We start from the raw sequence: 18,504 nt of genomic DNA, 5'->3' as shown, positions 1-18,504 counted from the left end.
TCTGTTTAGCGAGGCTTTTTAATACTTTCTGGCTGCCGATCACTCATCCTTAGCCTGGGATGCAGGCTTGCATACAAATTTTGTTATTAAACACAATTCCATTCCCCCCGCCCTTCCCCAACCTCCGCCTCCCCCCGCTAACCTCCCCCCTCCACCCACCCATCCATCATCTCCCCGGGGCGATGGGGAGCCGGGAGCCAGCCGCCCCACCGCCATGCACTTACAAGCACAGGCACTGGGCTTGGCAACATATTTCAAGAGCCTTTTGCCTGCTGCAGGTGCTTTGCATTGACAAATCGAATCACGGGGAAATAATTTATTTCCTAATGCTGTTTGCAGCATGTTAGCAGGAGAATTTACATGAGAGAGATTACTTTAATAACCAAAAAATTACAGTGCAGGCCTCCCCGCCATGTCGGCTTTGATATGTAATTGTTTCAAGTTTAACCTGTCTGGAGGGGGGAAGGTGTTATTAAATCTATAGCATCTCCCGCTGGCGAGGGCAGGCGAGGAGGAGCGCCGTGGCGGGGACCTCTTTCCCTGCTAAATGGGGAACAAGCTGAATTAACAAATCACTCCAGCCTCCGGCAGAGCTGCTGCCTCCACAGCGTGGCTGGAGCTGAGTGAGGGGATATTCTTCCCCTTGCTCTTACATCGATTTAATCTCCTTCTTTTTCCTTACCTCCTTTTTTTTTTATTGTGCCTGACCCTATGCAGGGCTCGCCACCTCCACTCCCCTGTCCCTGGCTTTTTTCCCCGTGTCCCTGCACCCTTGGTCCCTGCTTTTCCCAGGGCTGGGAGCGAAGCTGTGCAAGCTCCTGAGCAGGGGGAGATTTGGGAATTGACTCTGCATCGTGTGTCTGGATTTGGGGGCTTCCATTCTTAAGACCATTCTATTCCAACTGGAGAAACCGCTGGCACTGCCCTCCTTTCCACGGCCCTCCAGTGAGGGTGAGGAGGTTCTCGTTAGTTGGGGAAGGGGGAGCCATGCACTTTGCTATTTGACCTCCATGAGATCCCTCAAAGCACTCCCCACCTTGCCCACCACAGAGGTTTTGTGACTCTGACCCCCTTCTCTTCTCTCTTGGCAGCAAGAGCTCCATCCTGAAGGATGCCATGGCAGCAGGCACCCCCAAGGTAAGTGGGCACAACTCGGCACGCTATCCCCCCACAAAAGGGATGCTACTTACACCCCCTCGCCTTCCCAGCCCACTCTGTGTCCTGCTACTCAGTGTCCCCCAGGAAGGTGACAGTGCTTTGGGGGAAGCTGCTGCCCCCATACACCTGCAGAGCCGGAGTGGTCAAGTCCCCATACAGAGCTCTCTCCTTCCCTGTGCAGCCAAAGGATGGCAGAGCTGAAGGACCTGGCGGGCTCTGGGACTCCAGATTGTGTCTAATGACAGCTAATGAGAGTTGATCACATGCAGGCTGAGCTCAGTCTGGGAAATCAGGTGAGGGAGTTCCTGGAGCCAGAGCCATATGCCACTTTTGGAAGAGGGGAATGGAACTGTCTCAGGGGGAATGAAGCGCACCCAAGGAGAAGCCTAAACCACTAAAAGACCCCAACTCAGTCACACCCCCCTTCCCAGGACCCACCTCCCATCCCCTTGACTCAAAATGCAAAAATACATCACGTCATCACTGCAAGGGCCATTAGTATTACTGTTAGCTGGACAGAAGGACAGAGCTTGGGGAGGTAAGCGGGTGGCAGGGAGCACCCAGCTGGGCAGCTGGCCATTGCGTCTCCCAAATAAACCCCAAATTTTCCCAAACCATCTAAGGGAAGATAAAGATCGCAGCGGTACTCTGTAGTGCACCACACCTTTGGCATTCCCATCTCCCGTGTAACTATCTCTGTCTCCTGTGCCCTGCCCTGGGAGGAGAGGGGAGACCTGGCTACTTCTCCCATGAAAAACAAGCAGAGCGGAAAGCAATCTCCAAACCCACCCACCCACCACTGAAAATCCACAGCTGCCATGGTATATCTCGAAGGAGCTGGAAAGGGCACTCACAAAATGAAAGCAGCTGAACTCTGCAAGCTTCCTCTTCCGTCCTCATCAGGTCTGGGTGTAGATAACTCAACGGTCCCAAACACATTGCCTGTGAGGGAGAGGGATGGCTAGGAAGACAGATTAGCTCTTTGGAGGGAAACGCCGCGAAGTGACTGACAGAGACCAGATAAAGAAGAAGGTCCATCTCACGGCAGGGCCGGGCTTTTGAAGTTTCCATTGACAAAGAATCCCATTTGCCTTGAGCGAGGGGATTAAACTGGGACTGGAGCGTCATTCTATGTAAAAGAGATCAATCGTCCCCTGTCACCACATGGATCTTTTCCCTTTGCCCGTCACATCTGGGGCTAAGAACATTAACTTCAAGAAGCCAGGAGAGAAGGGAGGGAGAGGTGAAATCAGGAAATCTTTCATTCCCTTCTCAGAGAGCTTGAAAGCCTCTCAGCCCAGGAGGATTTGTTATTTCTAGGTGGCTTTTGCTGGGAGACAAGTCCTGTGTGGCACGGGAAGGCACAGCACTGTCACCTACACCTGAGCTTGGTATTAAAGGCCCCTTTATAACCAGGTGGGACTGAGGAAGAGGGTGGTAGGGAGATGAAGGCTGCCTTTTCCCTTTGTGTCCACCCAGTGTTTGCAACGTGGGGTGGGAACAAGAGCATTTCCTGGCTGGTCCTTCTCTTGGTGCCAACAAAAGGTCCAGCAGCTCAGCAGTGGGAGAAAGGGGCTGCACCTCCCCATCCCCTGGCAGCGCAGGCGGTGGCTGGTCCCACCCAGAGACGTGGGAACTGTGGTGGTGTGCAGGCTGGACATGTTACTTTCGTGGTTATCAGTGGCTTTAATACAATTTCAGGACTCATTTAGGACCCTTGCATATAGTATCACTACCATTGCTGCTTCTGTGCTGGCCTGAGGCTCCTCCTGGGGTGCAGCTGGGACAGGGGATTTAACCCCCCCGTGCCCTGTCTCCTGGCTCTGCTCCCATCCCTTCCCCACTGTTACCCTGGCAAACATCTCTCCTGGCAATAAAAGCCCAGATGTAAACGCATGTTCCTCGCTTGCCGCTTTCCTGCCCCTGAAGAGCTGTCAGTCACTGCACTGGGTCAATTTTCATGGCGATATGTCAAAGAAAATCCAATCACTCAACATGGGATGTGATGAATGCAGGATTATTGTATCAGGTTCTTCTGTTATTGGAGCCGATGTAGGCAATGATGGCTAAGCAAGGGCTGTGAGCTGGGGGACTCGGGTCAACACGACTTCTGGGTGCCTGGAGTCCCTCCTTGCAAAGGCAGCTTGGGGAGCAGCACTGAGCCCCAAACAGCCCCGCAGCATTCCGGATCCTCATCTGCTTTCCATGAAAGACCAAGCCAAATCAATCCTGCCATGCTAGTGCAGACAAGCCACTTGGAAAAGCAGCTGACAAACCTGCATGATGAGCCTCAGGATGAGATTTCTATCCAACCCTAACTGACACTTACTTAGGAAAGCTGGTGACAGCAAGCTGGGCTTAGGCAGTCTCTGACCATTCTGGCATCATTCCATGCTTCATACTCTTCCCTTACCTTTCCCCTCTTGCCTCGACTGCCTCTTGCGAGGGGTTGTGCAGGAATGGAGCACACGTTGAGTTGCACCCATGTTGGTGAGGTGCATGAGAGACCTAAGTCTGACCATTCCTGTTCTTCCTTAAACAACCAGCAGTAATTCGGAGAGTTGGCCTCCCCCAGTCCTCCCAGCTACCTAAGAGCACTTCTTTGACACGGCCTGTCTGGCCCGTGGCTCTTCTTCCATGGGCTATCATCTAGGTGGGATATCATCTCTGCCCAGAGAGATCTCAGCCCCTAAATTTCAGGATGTTAGCTTCAGACTGTTACCTTCACCTAATGGCATCTGCTGAATTTTCTTATATCCTTTCTGAAAGTGCTGGTGCTGACCACTGAAGGGAAGGGGCCTGGTTCTGTGCAGCATCCCAGCTCTTGCGCTGGGTTTGACACCCCTTTTCCACTGCTGCTTCCTGATACACGACTGAAAATTGCCTTTCCCACTGACGATTCAGTGAGTGCAAACAAACCCTTGAAGTGAACGGCCAGAAACAAAATCCATCTCCCACGGCCAGCAGATGCTTGTGGCAGGTTTGTTTAGGGGTGCACCTAGCTCCTCGGAGGGTGCCCACGGGCAGATGGCCAGCACACTGCTCCGAGACCTCCGGCGGAGCTGGGAACCGAGCCACAGTGCTGGAGCCCTTCAATTCCCCCACCCACTCCCATGCTTTTACAGCTTCACCGAGCAGTTTAGGAGAGAATTACAGCACCTAGAGGGAAATCTGACCACTAAAGCCCTCCAAGGAAAAAGAGCTTTGAAGCAAGCAAGCTTTGGAGCCTTAAACCTTGACAGAATGTCTGTATTAAGCCCTTTCCAGCTGCCTGGCTCGAGATGAAATTTCTAGCGCAATCATTTAACGTCTCCATACCGTGCCTGGCGGTAGGAACAGGGGATGGGTGTTAGGGCCCTGGGGTGTATCTCCTTCTCTTGTGTCACTGACTCACTGCAAGGGTTGGAGAAGTCACTCACCGTATCTGTGCCCCCTCCCTCTGTAGCTCTGATTTACAAGGAAATATTAAAAAAGCTAAATCTGAGCATTGTGGCAAAGCTACGGCCAAGCTGGTGACATGAGAACAGCCCGCAGATATGTGAAGGAGGGGAATTCACCTAGGATGAGTATTGTCTGCCCATGTTTCCCACCAGTTTGGGGTGATGAATACCAGAACCCCTCCAAAAAAATCTCTGCCAAGTTTTATTCCATAAAATAAATTACCCCATGAACAAACAAAGCCCCTCACTCCCCTTGGGCCAAACAGCTGTGCCCTCCCATTAGTTCGGGGGAAACCGCTGTGTTCGGCAGGCGGAGGGGAGAGAGACGTGGTCCCAGAGGGGGGCCGGGCAGGCTGGCAGAACCCAGCAGACCTTGGCCAGACCTCTTTCCTCCTCCATCCCCAGTGTGCCCATGGGCAGTTCTGCTGGGAGGTGGCTCTTTCCCCATTGTGTAGCTGGTGTCTTGCTCAAGAGGACCCAGAGCTTGATTGCAATCCCAGGTGTGACCGTAACATACACGGAAATAAATCACTAGCTCACATTTCTGTAAGCTTATTCTGCTTGCAGACCACTGGAATCTTTCAGCAAAGGCCAGAAACTGCCATTATTTCTGTTCACCATTCACACCCTTCTCACATTTACGCTTTTCATCCCCAGCTCCATCCCACCTTTATCTCCGCCAGCTAAAAGCCACCAGATAATTTTACCTCTAACTTTCCCAGGAGCAAATGTGGACCCACCAAAAGCTTCTAGGAAACTCAGCTCTAATAGTAGCATCTTTGTGTCAGGGATCCTCCATCAATAACATAAAAAATGGCTAGGAGAGGTAAGGGGGGAAATCACAGCAAGGCCTGGTATCACTCATTGCTTTCGGGTTACAGTTCCCAAGTGATAACAGCTATTAGCAACACTTTGACGGCTTCCCTACCGTGGAGGGGAGGGCAGGAGACAGAAAACATGTCAAGCCATCACCTCCATGTTAAGTGATAAGTACCTATTTAGACAGCAGAGTTAAAGCTGAATGCATCAAGCAGGGAACACTTTGTGCCAAAATAAAAAAAATTAAAAAAATAAAAAAAAATTAAAAGGCTATATAGATACATAAAAAGCAGGGTTAGGGTATTTGTTCTGCTGACAGCAGCTGTGATGGATTGTTTAAGAAAAATAGACTCCCTGTGTTTTTCCAGGGCTATCAGAAAGCAGGAGCCCAGCACTTTAATGCTGTCAAATGACCGGCCTTGAGAGGCAGCAGCGTGTCAGCAGCAGCGGCTGGGCAGTCCCCACGCTGACACCTGCCCTGGCTGCGGGCAAGCGGCAGCGCTCGGGGCCAGGGGCGGCATGTGCCGGCAATTTCCATCCATCTCCTCGGGCCGGCAGCTGCACCCTGACCACCGTCCCCTCCACTCGCTCTGCCCCTGGTTCTGCTGGAGCGCCCCGTGGGTTGGGAGCCAGCGGTGTTTTGGTGTGTGTGCCCTTGCGGCATCGCCTCAGAGCTGCCCCTCTGCCCAAGCAGGTCCAGAGTGCGACGGATGGGGATGGCAGTTGCTGGCACATCAGCTGCACGATGCACATTTCATTCACGTCAAACCTCCCCGTGTATTTATATACATAAACTATATGTTGGTCCTAATTGCAACAAGACTGCTGAAACATTTGCAGATGTTGCAACCCAGCACTGCAGAATTTCACACTCCGTGGAGGGTGTTGGGAGCTCCCAAGGTGTGAACCGCGCAGCGTGAGCAAGGGTTGTGTGGCCTCTGCTTCCTCTGGTGCTGCATCCCGAGGGAGAGCTCAGATCCACGGACACAGGAGGGAGAAGCCATACACCCAGACATGCCTTTTCCCCTGTGCTATAAGGGGTGGGAAGGAAACACCAAGCTGGGCCATGGCTGCTTGACACGATAGGAGGGGCAGGAGGAAGGAGAGAGTACAGGGCTCGGGCAAGATTGATGGCCTCGTTGCCATTAAGAAAAAAATTAGCCGGTGGCGGCTATCATATTAAAGGGTGAAGAAGCCGTGAATTATTTTCTTAAAGATCTTATCACTTACAATGATAATTTTACCTTGCAAAAGGCCACTTTTAATGAGGCAAGCCAGGCAAAAAGTCATGATTTAATGCCAGATTTTTTTTTTCCAAACACATTTTACTGCTTTTTTGTCCATGTTTAAAAAGCGCCGGTGACCTTTTTTTATTTAGCTTGCCCCAGGTGTAATGCTCAGGCTGATCCTCTCAGGGTTTATAACCTCCGCAGAGAGTGCCTTTACCCAATGGAGAGATGATTTAGAGGGGAGGGAGAAATATGAGGCTGCATGGCTGCTCACACAAGGCCCTTGCTCCGTCTTTAATGTTCGGAGCTGTGGTTTGCCCGGGATGGGGGACCAGGGAAGGAGGAGGGTGGTTTTACCCTGATAGCCCAAGTCAGATGCACCCTGAAAGGAAACTGGGCTGAACTGGCACCCAGGCAGGGATGAGCTGGCTGGTGGCCTTTCCCCAGGAGGAAAAGGGACATCTCAGCACAAAGCCTTCTTCCCACCATGCCAAAGCGTCTGGCTCGCAAGTTATGGAGCATCTCCACACAGCCATACATCACACCTGTCTGCACACAGAGCACCCAGTGCCATGTTTTTGGGGTGGGAAGCCAGAATTTGGGTCTGCCCTGCATGCAGGAGGGCTGGGAGGGCATGTTTGAAGCTGCCTTTCTCTGCACAGCCATGTTGAGAGAGGGATGTGGATCCCACTGCTGTCCCTTCCCCACTTGAGGGGACCCGGGTGGGAGTGAGCAGCGTGGGTACAGGGGGCAGCAGCTCCTCGGTTTGCCATGCTGTGGCCAGGCATCCTCACCGTTTAGCCATCGGGAAGCAGCCCCAACACAATGATTTAAGAAAAAGAGGCCAAAATCAGGATGGCAGGGAGGCTGGCCTAATGTAGAAATGGAAGTCACCCTGATGGCAAGTGCTTTTCCTAATCCCGCAGCCTCTGAGCCTGCACCCCCAGCTGCCCCCACGCCTGCCTGACCGGCAAAGTGTGGCACGGCGCACGGAAATGAGAAAAACAAATGAAGTCAAGTTTCCTAAGAGTGAAGGGGAAGTGTGACTTGGCATCTCTAACGCTGTGTTTAACATGCCGGCAAGGTATTTAGAATTGAAGTGCTTGCACACAATTTAAAAATAGACAGTTTATTAATCTAAACTGCAAGTGTATGTAGAAGAGGCCTCGAGATTGACATCTTTGGGATTAGTTTAGCCCTGCGTTTTTCCAGAGGTCATCGCCATGGTGCTCAGGAGGTTTGTGGAATAAATGGGGCCGGCGTTCTTCCCGGGACCACACGCTAAAAACTAATACATAACATTTAATTTACTGTCTCCATAGCTAGCCCAACCATTTTTCACATAATAATATTGGATTAGAGCTACCAGAAGCTGAGGGGGGAGCTGGAGGCGGGGAGGGTTTGTCTGTCTGTCGCCAAGGAATGGGGAGATGGGTATTTTTTCCCCTTCTCTAGAATACATTGGAAGACAAAACGGATTTAACTCTCCCAGCTCCAGGGTGCTTGGCTTCTTAGAGGAGGGAAGGGGTATTATCACCGCTACAGTCAGAGCTGTTGTTCTGAGTCACCTAAAGGCTTTGAGCCCTCGTCGCTGTGTTTCACAGGACATGTGCAATCTTGCTTCTTCAAAAATGGTCCTTGTTCTGCCTTTAAAGAATTAACTAAACAGCAGTAGCTCGGCCTGCACTGTGCTTCACCTTGTTATCAGGGGGCTTCTCTAGAAATAAACGGGCCGCTCAACAAAACCCATCACCAGTTGAGTTCAGCCAACACGTGAGGAAGGAGAGCCCCTCTGGGAAGCAGAGATGGGTTTCTTGGGGCAGCCCTTGCTGGGTACCTCAGCCCCACGGGCTCCCACCAGCCCACCCAGCACCCAGCATCCCCATCGGGCTGAGCTGACAAGCCTGCCAACCCCGAGACGCGGCCAGCACAGCCCTCGGCATGGGCAGACGGGACCATGCCTGGGGAGATAACTGAGCACCCACAGCAGGTAACTCCCTGTGAGCCCTTTTGGGACATCACACCTCTGCCTGGCCGGTACAGCCATGCTTAAGGTAGAGACCTGCAGTGCAGACAGGGATGTGGGTCTTACCTTCACAGCAAGGCTGCCTGTGGGGTCGAACCCAGCATCCCAAATCCTCCCCGCTCTGTGCCCAAACCCACCGCGCTGCTGTGCTGTTTTCACTGGGAGAGCTGTCCGAGCCCGGGGGATCGCATCCTGCTGACTGACCCGATTTGTATGCTGAGTCATTTTTCCACTTGCTCATATCTTTCCAAAAAATGCACATTTTTTCACGTTTCATTTCAGCCCAGAGGCAAATGTTCCTGGAATACTTGCCTTTCTCCAAGGTATTACGCTTTTTAATAATGTTGTCACCACACTTGACCTGTCCAATTCAGATGATATCTACACTTCCCTTCGCAAACATACACATCTCCAAGCACTCATTTATTGTCAAATCTTGCCAGCTGATTCTCAGAAACAAACATCTGGAGAGCTGCATTTCCAGCGTACATTTTTTACAATGTATTGGGCTATATTTAGCCTAGTTTAGCTAATTTATATTTTAAATTAGAATTTAAAATTGCATTTTTCCCTTAAACTCTTCTAATAATAAAGTTCGCTTGTAACTCAGTGTACATTTTTTTAGTTGCTGTCAAACTCCCACAGTAATTTTCCCGCTAGAGTTCACTGTGTGTAGAATTTAGACTTACCTACTATTGACTTGAAGTTTATCAGTGATTCCTTAGGTCTCAAATATCACTGATCTTTTTAACCTTCTAAAAGGCCCTTCTTTTTTTTCTGTGATGCTTATTAAAATAAATAGCATCATTACAGAAGGAAGAGGTAGTTGCGATGCAAAGGTGCTGAGAGCTCTAGTGCAGCTTACAAAGCTGTTGAGAGATTTAGTGGCACATAGGAGGGTGGATGAGGACACGGTAGCTCTGCTGCACAACAGGACACCTTCGCTTCACCGTGTGAATTCCTGCTTTGATCCTCACGCATCATTTCCAGCAAGGACTGATTCTGTCCCCAGCCACCAGACCTGGGGACAAAATGACCGTCCCTTTGTTGCCTGATGCATTTGCACTTTGCTACACCCTCCAGCCCAGTCCCCTTGTGGGGCTGGGTCCCATGGGAAGTGCAGAGCCAGCCCCACCACCCGGCAGACACTCTCTGTGGCTTTGAGCACCGCTGAACAAGGGGGCAGAGAGCTCGACAACGCTCACAGCATGAATTTCTCCTTTCTCTTGCAGTCAATTTTGTTGTCTGCCTCAATCAAGCGGGAAGGAGATTCTCCGACAGCATCACCCCACTCCTCAGATGACATCCATCACTCGGACAGATACCAGGTAAGCGGGTGGATGCCGTCACTGGTCTCAGCCTCAGGCAGGCAGGCAGCTCACCCCGGTGCCCACAGCTCTCAGTGTGTGAGAGCCCAGCTCCGGGCTGCACCCCATGGCCCCAGGTCGTCTTTTCGCAGCACGGGGACACAAGTACTTGGTCCCTCACACAGCTACAAAGCCGTCTTTTTGTCTGCAGAGTCCTCCCAGCTCTTGCTTAAACAACAGCCGTGCAAAACTGCTTTAAATCCTCGTAGAGGTTTCTGTTGCATTATACTCAGAATCTCGGTCGTTGCCATAGTTATGTTTGTCATTACTTACCCCATGCCACCGGGAAACTTTCAAAGAGATTTTTTTAAAAACCAGTGAATGATGTCAGCCTGCAGCAGGCCAAAATTCTCAATTTCACTGGTGTGCTGCTGCCCAGCAAACTGACTTGTGACTCCCACCCAAAACATAAATGGCTTTGGACCATCCACAGCCATGCCAGCCTGCTTTATAAAACACCCTCTGGCTGTACCAGCTTGGCATGTGCCCATCACCCTGTATCCTGCACGCTCTACAGCGACAGCCTGTGCCCAGGGTCAGGTCTGCATCAGCCGCTTGTGTGTGCCAGGTCTGTGGTTGGATCCACAGAGGGAGAGGCTGGTGACCAGCACTGGGATCTGACCAAGCAGCCTCAAATAAATCATGTGTTAGTGGTCCAATTTGTAGCAAATTTGTGTGTTCGTTGCCCATTATTCTCTGTTTTGCCCTATTTATTTGTTATATTATCAAATACGGGCCGGATCCTCTGTTGTTTGCTACATATTCCCATGTAGCTTTCAGTTATAACTTGGTGTCAAGTCACAGTCACTTTACTCTTGTATGAACGATGAGACCTGGTGCAAAGTAAGAGAAGCAAAACCCTGCAGAAGATACAGAAATGCCTGATTCAGGTAATCCCGCTGTCTTTCCTGCCTGTTTATTAAGGCTAATAAATAAATCATGTTCTTTCTGAAAGGGAATGCAAGAGACTTTTGCCATGGCCCCCTTTGTTGGAGAACACCCCTCCCTTCCCACTCCTCCAGACTTCGGTCTCTGTGAAATCGGAGGTCCCTTGCAGTCCTTCTTTCTTATAAATTTTTATTATGTCATACTTGAGGACAAATATTCTCAGCAGAAGCCCCCTCTATGTGCTGAATCCAGCTAGTCTCTAATGTGTTTTAAGTTTGTGAGTGTATTTTATGGAGGGTTGCAGCCCTTAATGCAAATGTGTAATGGGAGTTGTAAGTCTGCACTGCAGGGAGAAAAGACCTCTGGGGCCTGATTTTCATTTACGCTTGTGCTGGATGTGTTATGCTGCTCTAGCAGCGTAAAGAGACCGCAGAGTGGGTGCCAGCGTTGTGTAAAGCCTCAGTGTATCCTTAATAAAGCCACAATATGAGGGAAAATTCAGTCTTCCTGGCTCACCAAGTGAAATGCTCAGGAAGCAGAACAGAAACTCTAATGGAGGTGACTTTAAGGGCTGCAGAATTTAGCTTTCCATATGCAGAGGTGTGCTGGAATTATTGATGTCCCTTGTGTTATTTGTGATCTAATCGTGAGTATACACTGTGTTAGTAACATGCTAGAACGTGAGTTATTGGCAGAATTCTGTGGCTTGGTTTTCTTAGTCCTCGTGCTTATTTACCATGGGGATCTTTAGGGAAGAAGGAGATTTACGAATCAGAGGGCTACAGCCTTGCAGGGCACTGGGGCTGTTTGCATTGCTCCCTGCGCTGAGAGGGATCCGCAGCAGAGGCGATGGGGTGGCTCCAGGATGTGGGGAGAGGGATCCCTTTGCCTCCCCTCTACCAAGCCTGGTTGATGGAGCTTGGTATGTGGACAGTAACCAGACTGAGGTGGTGGTGTTAAGCGCCATTCTTTATTTTATCAGCACTGGGGAACACTGGGGATCATCCTCCATAAGTGTTCCCAAGACTGGATGCTCATGCCTTGCTTATATTCACATAATTATTACATATGCATTACAATTTTTGAAAATTTTTACATACATCTATATTAAGAAATAATTCATTATGTTAGTTATAATTGTTTAATTTCTTACAATACACGTATTATTAGTTAAATATAAACTAAGCAATCTGCTTCTAAGCAATGTTATTACTCAGTCATCTGTCTCCCTCTTGTCACGCAGAAGGATCTAAAACTTGAAAAATACCCCCTCGTTTTGCAGGTGGTCAGAAAGCATTTATCTCATGTCAGTGGCAGCTGGTGTAGTGAAGGAACTTGTGATCTGGTCGGTGGTGGGAGCGCCTCTTAAATACAGTGTGTTCTGTCAGCTGCCGCTTTTCCTGCACTCTGAGTAAAAACAAAACCCTTTTAGTTAGATTTAGATACAACCCTGAATGCCCAGAGGAAAAATCAACAGCAAATTATAAGTCATTCACTGTACTGCAAAGATAACATCTCAGGCTTAGAGGGAGACCACCTTGTGTGGCTCAACTGAGCCCACAGAATATTTGTGACCAAATAACATGTGGAGTCAGTATAAGTGAGAGCCTAAAATCCTCGTCCAGGCAAGGCTCAGCTCCCGGCCCTGAGCTCGGCACTGAACAGGCCTCCTGGAGGGCAGCTTAATTAATTAGAAGGGTAAAACCAACAATCAGCAGCTTTGATTTTGTAAGTCAGCACATGTATGAAAATACAGCTGGGTCTCAGCCTGAGCGCCCAGGTTTTTAGGAGCACAGGAAGGAGAAGAGGGGGAAGGGGCTGGTCGGGGGGCTGGGGGCAGCTTGGGGGGCTCCACAGTGGGGCTGGGGTCTCTGGGGCCCCATTGGACACGTGCCTTTGGGGCCCTGATTTGCCAAGTGCCCTTGGGCCCTAGAGGCCCGCAGTATCACAGAATCCCAGAATGTCAGGGATTGAAGGGACCTGGAAAGCTCATCCAGTGCAATCCCCGCATGGAGCAGGAACACCCAGCTGAGGTTCCACAGGAAGGTGTCCAGGCGGGTTTGAATGTCTGCAGAGAAGGAGACTCCACAACCCCTCTGGGCAGCCTGGGCCAGGCTCTGGCTCCCTCACTGAGAAGTTGTTTCTTCTCAAATTTAAGTGGAACCTTATGTGTTCCAGTTTGTACCCATTACCCCTTGTCCTACCATTGGTTGTCACTGAGAAGAGCCTGGCTCCATCCTCCTAACACTCACCCTTTATATATCTGTAAACCTTAATCAGGTCACCCCTCAGTCTCCTCCAAGCTCCAGAGCCCCAGCTCCCTCAGCCTTTCCTCACACGGGAGATGCTCCACTCCCTTCAGCATCTTTGTTGCCCTGCGCTGGACTCTCTCCAGCAGTTCCCTGTCCTTCTGGAACTGAGGGGCCAGAACTGGACACAATATTCCAGGTGTGGTCTCCCCAGGGCAGAGCAGAGGGGCAGGAGAACCTCTCTGACCTACTGACCACCCCCTTCTAACCCACCCCAGGTACCATTGGCCTTCCTGGCCACAAGGGCCCAGTGCTGGCTCATGATCACCCTGCTGTCCCCAGGACCCCCAGGTCCCTTTCCCCTATGCTGCTCTCTAATAGCTCATTCCCCAACTTATACTGGAACCTGGGGTTGTTCCTGCCCAGATTCAACTCTACACCTCCCCTTGTTATATTTCATTGAATTTCTCCCTGCCCAGCTCTCCAGCCTGTCCAGGTCTCTGGATGGCAGCACAGCTTCCAGTGTCAGCCACTCCTCCCAGCTTGGTGTCATCAGCAAACTTGCCGACAGTCACTCTATTCCCTCATCCAAATCATTGATGAATATATTGGATAATGCTAATTGGGAAAGGAAAGTTGGGGAGCGGGTGCCCCCGATTTGTGATTGGCCGGCACCCCTGTGTTACAGTTGGGCCCAGGGCCCTGATTGGCTAGTGCTGTTGGGCCTAAAGGATGCCAAATCCCTATTGGGCAGGGCAACTTGGATTCTGGTAGCTTCTGGGTAATGATTGGCCACCTGTCCCTGGTGTCCAGTTTCCCCTGGGCTCTGATTGGTCCTGTGCCGTCGGGTTCCTGGTTTCTCATTGGCGCTTCAGTTCCCCCTACTCTCTGATTGGCCAGGTAGCTCAGGGTTCCAGCCGCTCCTGGGCTCTGATTGGCCGGGACTCGCTGGGCCCTGCTGCCGCCTGTCGGTTGCCATGGGAACTTCCTCCTCGCGCGCCTTTCCCCGCCGGTTTCCTGGTGAACTTTCACCGCCTCGGCGGCGGGTCACATGACCGGGGCCAACATGGCGGCGGCCGCTGGGGGCTGATCGGCGGCGCCTGCCGGGCCGCGCCGTATCCGCCCGCATCCCGGGCCGCGCGGGGGGGTCCGCCCCGGGACCCGCCGCCCCGCTGCCCCCAGCCCCCGCGGCTATGCAGAGCGGCAGGAGGGGGCCCGGCGGCGGGGGCCGGGAAGAGGTGGGTGCTGGGCGGGCGGGGGGGGGGGATGCGTTGTCCCGGTGATGCGCGGGGCGGGCCGAGCGGGGCCTTGTTTACTGGGGAAGGGGGCGAGTTGTTTACATCGCTCACCGGCGGGCCCTGACACTTCTGCGCTCTTGTCTCCCCTCTGCAGACCTTCCTGCGGGTGCGAGCGAACCGGCAGACACGGCTGAACGGTGAGTGCGGCCCCGGGCAGCCCCGCCCCGCCGGGCCTCGCTTCCTGCGCCCGGGAAACTTCCCGGAGTTGGGCCGAGTTCTGTGGACCGCCCCCCTCACTCCCACAGGCCGGGACCCTCGACCAGCCCCGCCGGGGCCTCGCCTTTAGTGAGGGGTGAACCCCCCGCGTTCCCCTCCCGCTGCCCGGGGGTGGCGGTTGTTACACCTGGGCTCCCCCCACTTGGTTTGTAAGTAGGCCCCGGATCCTGTGTTTTCAGTCTGGGGCTGCGCTGCTGCTCTTCCGAGTCTCACGTGGCACAATCTTGCAGTAAACTTTTAAACCAGCAGTCTGAGCGTTCGCACACATCTGACGTCACGTGTTGTTTTGGTTTGGTTTATTTTCCTCTCAGTCCCACAGATGCTGGTGTGTTGCTTTTATTCTTGTGTTTCTAACAATAAGTAAACAAGTATTTCTAGTGAAATGTGGCTTGGTATTTAAAAAGCAAATAAATCAGAGGCCCCTTGATTTCAGAGAGAGAAAGTCCCATCTCTGTTTGTAAATCAGGAAAAAAAGCTGAAAGTATAGTTTTCTTTATCTTGAGTTGAAGAAGTTGAAACTCTTTTCCCAAAGGTCAGAAAAGTCAGAACTTGCTGTATAAGTAGTAACAGTATTCTGTTATCTGGTTTTGTATTGCTTATAGCTCGTCTACTATGTGGCATTTAGTCATAATTTAGTTGTTCAGGCTATCAGACTTGTTAATTTTGAGCTTCCTGCTAGGATAGTTCAAGATAACACCAGTGACATTGTGCTGATGCATTTTGTTTAGAAGAAGATAAAGATACTATAACAAAGTAGCGAAGGCTTTAGAACATACTGATACCAAAGTACTTTTCTTGAAGTGCTACGTGTTTAGCATAGCCTTAAGCAAATAGAAGTATTGCTAAGTTTCTGACCCAATAACTTTAAGTTGTTCATAACTGAATTCAGAGCTAGCTTGGAGATTTTTAAATATCAACCCCGAGGCCCAGAAACCTGTGGTGACCTCTTGGAAGTCTGTTAAGTCACACAACAAAGAGATGAGTTGCTTTGCATCAGTTCCAGGTAACTGCTGGCAGGTGTGCTTGCGCTCACATCTGTGCTCCGGTAGGAGTGCAGGGAGCTGCCAGCGCTGGCAGATGAGGCCTCTTCCTAACACACAGGCTTCAGGAGGCTGAAATGCTCTGAGGTGTTGCTCTGCAGTGACTGTGTGTGTGTGTGTGTGACAGAGGTCTCTGGAGTCAGTGATGTCATACTGTTTCTTTATCATTTTTTAATAGCTGGGGCTAAGCTCCCACCTTCTGCCTTTTTTTCAGGCCAACAATGTGCAGTTACTTTAAATAAATAATTTTTAAGAGTTTTGAGCCAGTCTCCTGAGGTTCTTGGGCTCCTTCAGTATGAATGAAAGTTCTGGATGACAGTGCGCTCTGCTGAACCGGCTCGCTAGCGCTTTATGTGTTTGACTTGAGCGCGAAGTGGGGCTCCAGCACAGTCTGTGATCTAGGAACTCCTCTTGGCCCCTGTTTTTGGATGTTTTTGTGAACCTGGGCTCATCATCTAAAGGCAGGCTGCTAGTTTTGTACAACGTTTGCATTGTTTTTGCTGAACCTTTTACTCATTTTGTATATACCTTTTGGGGTACAGTGAGCAGAACTAGCAGCCATATTCCAGATGAGGATTTTTGGTTAATTTATGCAATGCCCTTATAATGCTGGTATTTCATGTCCATTCTGCTGTACACCCTAACAATACTAGGTCCAGATGTTGGGGGACTGGATGCAGAAACACCAGCTGAAATGCTCTGGCTTTGTGTCACAAGGTCAAACCAGATCAGAACTGGTTCCTCCTGACCTTGGCTTTTTATGACTCAGATTCCTGCTGTTCCCAGAACAAACCTGTAGTGATGCCTGGTTCAGTCCTACGCTGTTAGATTAGTGTCCAGACGGATGGTTGGGTAGGTTATATATTACTCATTTCTATGCATGTGACTTTATATTTGTGACCACTGAACTCAGCCTGCTTTCTTATTTCCTCCTCCACATTTGTTTGCAGTAAAATAAATTTGTGGTATTCATAAGCTTTGCCACGTTATTATTAAACAGTTATTTAAGCAGTATCGTTCCAGATGGAGAACACTTGAGTGCTTTGGGGAAAAAATGCTTATTTGTCTATATCTTTTGTTTTAATGAGCTTCTAATCAATCACACAACTTTATACCTTGCTCTGTGAGAATGGTTTCCTTATTGCCTTTAGTTTAAATTGACAGAAATTATTATATGTAGGACTTGTCCAAAGTCATCTGGCTTTTTGCTTCATACTCTTATTCACACATTGAAGAAAATTAAGATGTAGAAAGTGCAGTCTGTCAAAGAAAAATCTATTTCATTTGTTTTTATTATGTTTTAAGTGTACTTCTCCATATCATTGTAACCAGTTTGTCTTGGTATCTCTGTCAAGCTTCTTACCAGCCGAGTTCCAGAATCACATCTGAAAACTCCTCCCATGAAAAGCGGCCCACGATGTTTGCGCTTTTCCCTCACAGTCCCTGACTTGGATCTCAGCTGCCCAGATTTTTTGTGCCTGAGTCCTGTCAGATCTCCTTGATGTGTTCCACCCTGTCGTGGTCACTTGGGAAGGTACAACAAGAGCTAAGGAAAGAGAACATAGAGAGGGAGATGTCTTCTGAGTGCTGCCGTTGGCGTGGTTGCAGCATGATTAGGTCCTGATAGTTACACAGTTCACGGATACCTGACAGTCCAGAATTTTAATTCCTTAAGTCAAACCTTAGACTTAAATTGAGCTGTAAGTAAGGTGAATGCATTTGCAAGCTCTGGAGCAGGAGATTAATGTTCTGCCTGTTAGACTCTCGGTTGGATGTTTGTATCAGAACTTCCCTGTTAGCCTCAGCGAGTTAATCCCACACCTCTCACCTGTGCTAAATCCACTTTGCAGAGGTTGTGTCCTTGTGAACCCCGGAGTACGAGGTGCCGATTCCTGTTGAATCCATGCGATAAATAAGGCATTTCTTCCATTTGCCTTATTTTCAGTGTTGCCAAACTGGAAACTTTAAGCCACCCTCTAAATTGATGCTTATGGAGTTTAGCAGCGCGGAGCAGGTTAGGTGGTCATTCAGAATTAGAGGCACAAAGTTACAGGTTAGTGTATCAGAACATGGATTCAGCAGGTTAAGTATGTGCCAGCCTGGGAGAGCAGTGTCAGATTGAAGGTTGCTGAAAATCATCAGTGTGGAAGTTTGGCCATGCAAATGTGAAAGCCCCACTGAGACCCTTCTGTGAATTTGGCCCGTAATGTTCTCACTCAGGCAGATGAGCAGGAAATTGTACGTAAAGTCTGAAACAGATTCATTCTTGACCATCTGTTTTCTTGCTTTATCTTGTTCTTGAGATGACTGTTTGTGCTCTGCCATTCTCTGTTCCCTTGGATCAGATGCTCTTGGATAAGAAGCTTTTTGTGATAGGTCTAACAAAGCATAACCGCTCCTCAAGACTCCTCTTGTAGGTTGGCAGAGAGCAGGTGTTGACTCTTGTGCGTGAATATCTTTGCAAATACCTCTAAATTTGAATCAAAGTTGGCATTCTCCGTAGAGCTGTAAAACAGGACCTTACAAAGCTCTTGTGCACCTGCCTGAGAAGCTGATTCCTGTATCACTGGTGACCATAAACCTCCTCACCGGGCAGACCTCCATGGAGGTGGTCACTGTGCAGTTTGTTGTTGAATCACCACCGGTATGTTGTGTGCATTTGTAGCTGATGGGTGGGGGAGGAATAAAGCTGGATGAATTTCACTGGAAAGAAGACAAAAATGTTTCCACTTAATTTGATTGGCCTGCCATTGCAGGAGCTGCTAATGATGTCT

The 18,504-nt window shown here is 50.0% G+C and overlaps 1 protein-coding gene and 1 long non-coding RNA gene across 4 annotated transcripts in view; one reads left to right on the top strand and one right to left on the bottom strand.

Moving 5' to 3' along the window:
* The window catches only part of RNF220 (ring finger protein 220), a 218,692-nt gene that overhangs the window by 146,548 nt on the left and 53,640 nt on the right, over positions 1-18,504 (top strand). For 2 of the 3 annotated variants that reach the window (XM_065842151.2, XM_065842149.2), the window contains exons 3-5: positions 1,092-1,137; positions 9,905-10,000; positions 14,569-14,611. In XM_065842151.2, the coding sequence (XP_065698223.1) occupies positions 1,092-1,137; positions 9,905-10,000; positions 14,569-14,611 (185 nt within the window). Of the gene's footprint in view, positions 1-1,091; positions 1,138-9,904; positions 10,001-14,233; positions 14,415-14,568; positions 14,612-18,504 lie in introns of those variants that run through there. The other variant, XM_065842152.2, reaches the window with a different exon arrangement.
* Positions 11,876-14,796, bottom strand: LOC139828263 (uncharacterized). The gene is made up of 2 exons (XR_011739663.1): positions 14,526-14,796; positions 11,876-12,334 (listed from the first exon to the last, which is right to left on the bottom strand). It is a non-coding gene; the product is annotated as an uncharacterized lncRNA (long non-coding RNA).

Source organism: Patagioenas fasciata, chromosome 6 (genome assembly GCF_037038585.1).
Source record: "Patagioenas fasciata isolate bPatFas1 chromosome 6, bPatFas1.hap1, whole genome shotgun sequence".
Taxonomy (NCBI): Eukaryota; Metazoa; Chordata; class Aves; order Columbiformes; family Columbidae; genus Patagioenas; species Patagioenas fasciata.
Note: the sequence above shows the minus strand (reverse complement) of the source record. Positions and strands in the feature narration are given on the sequence as shown.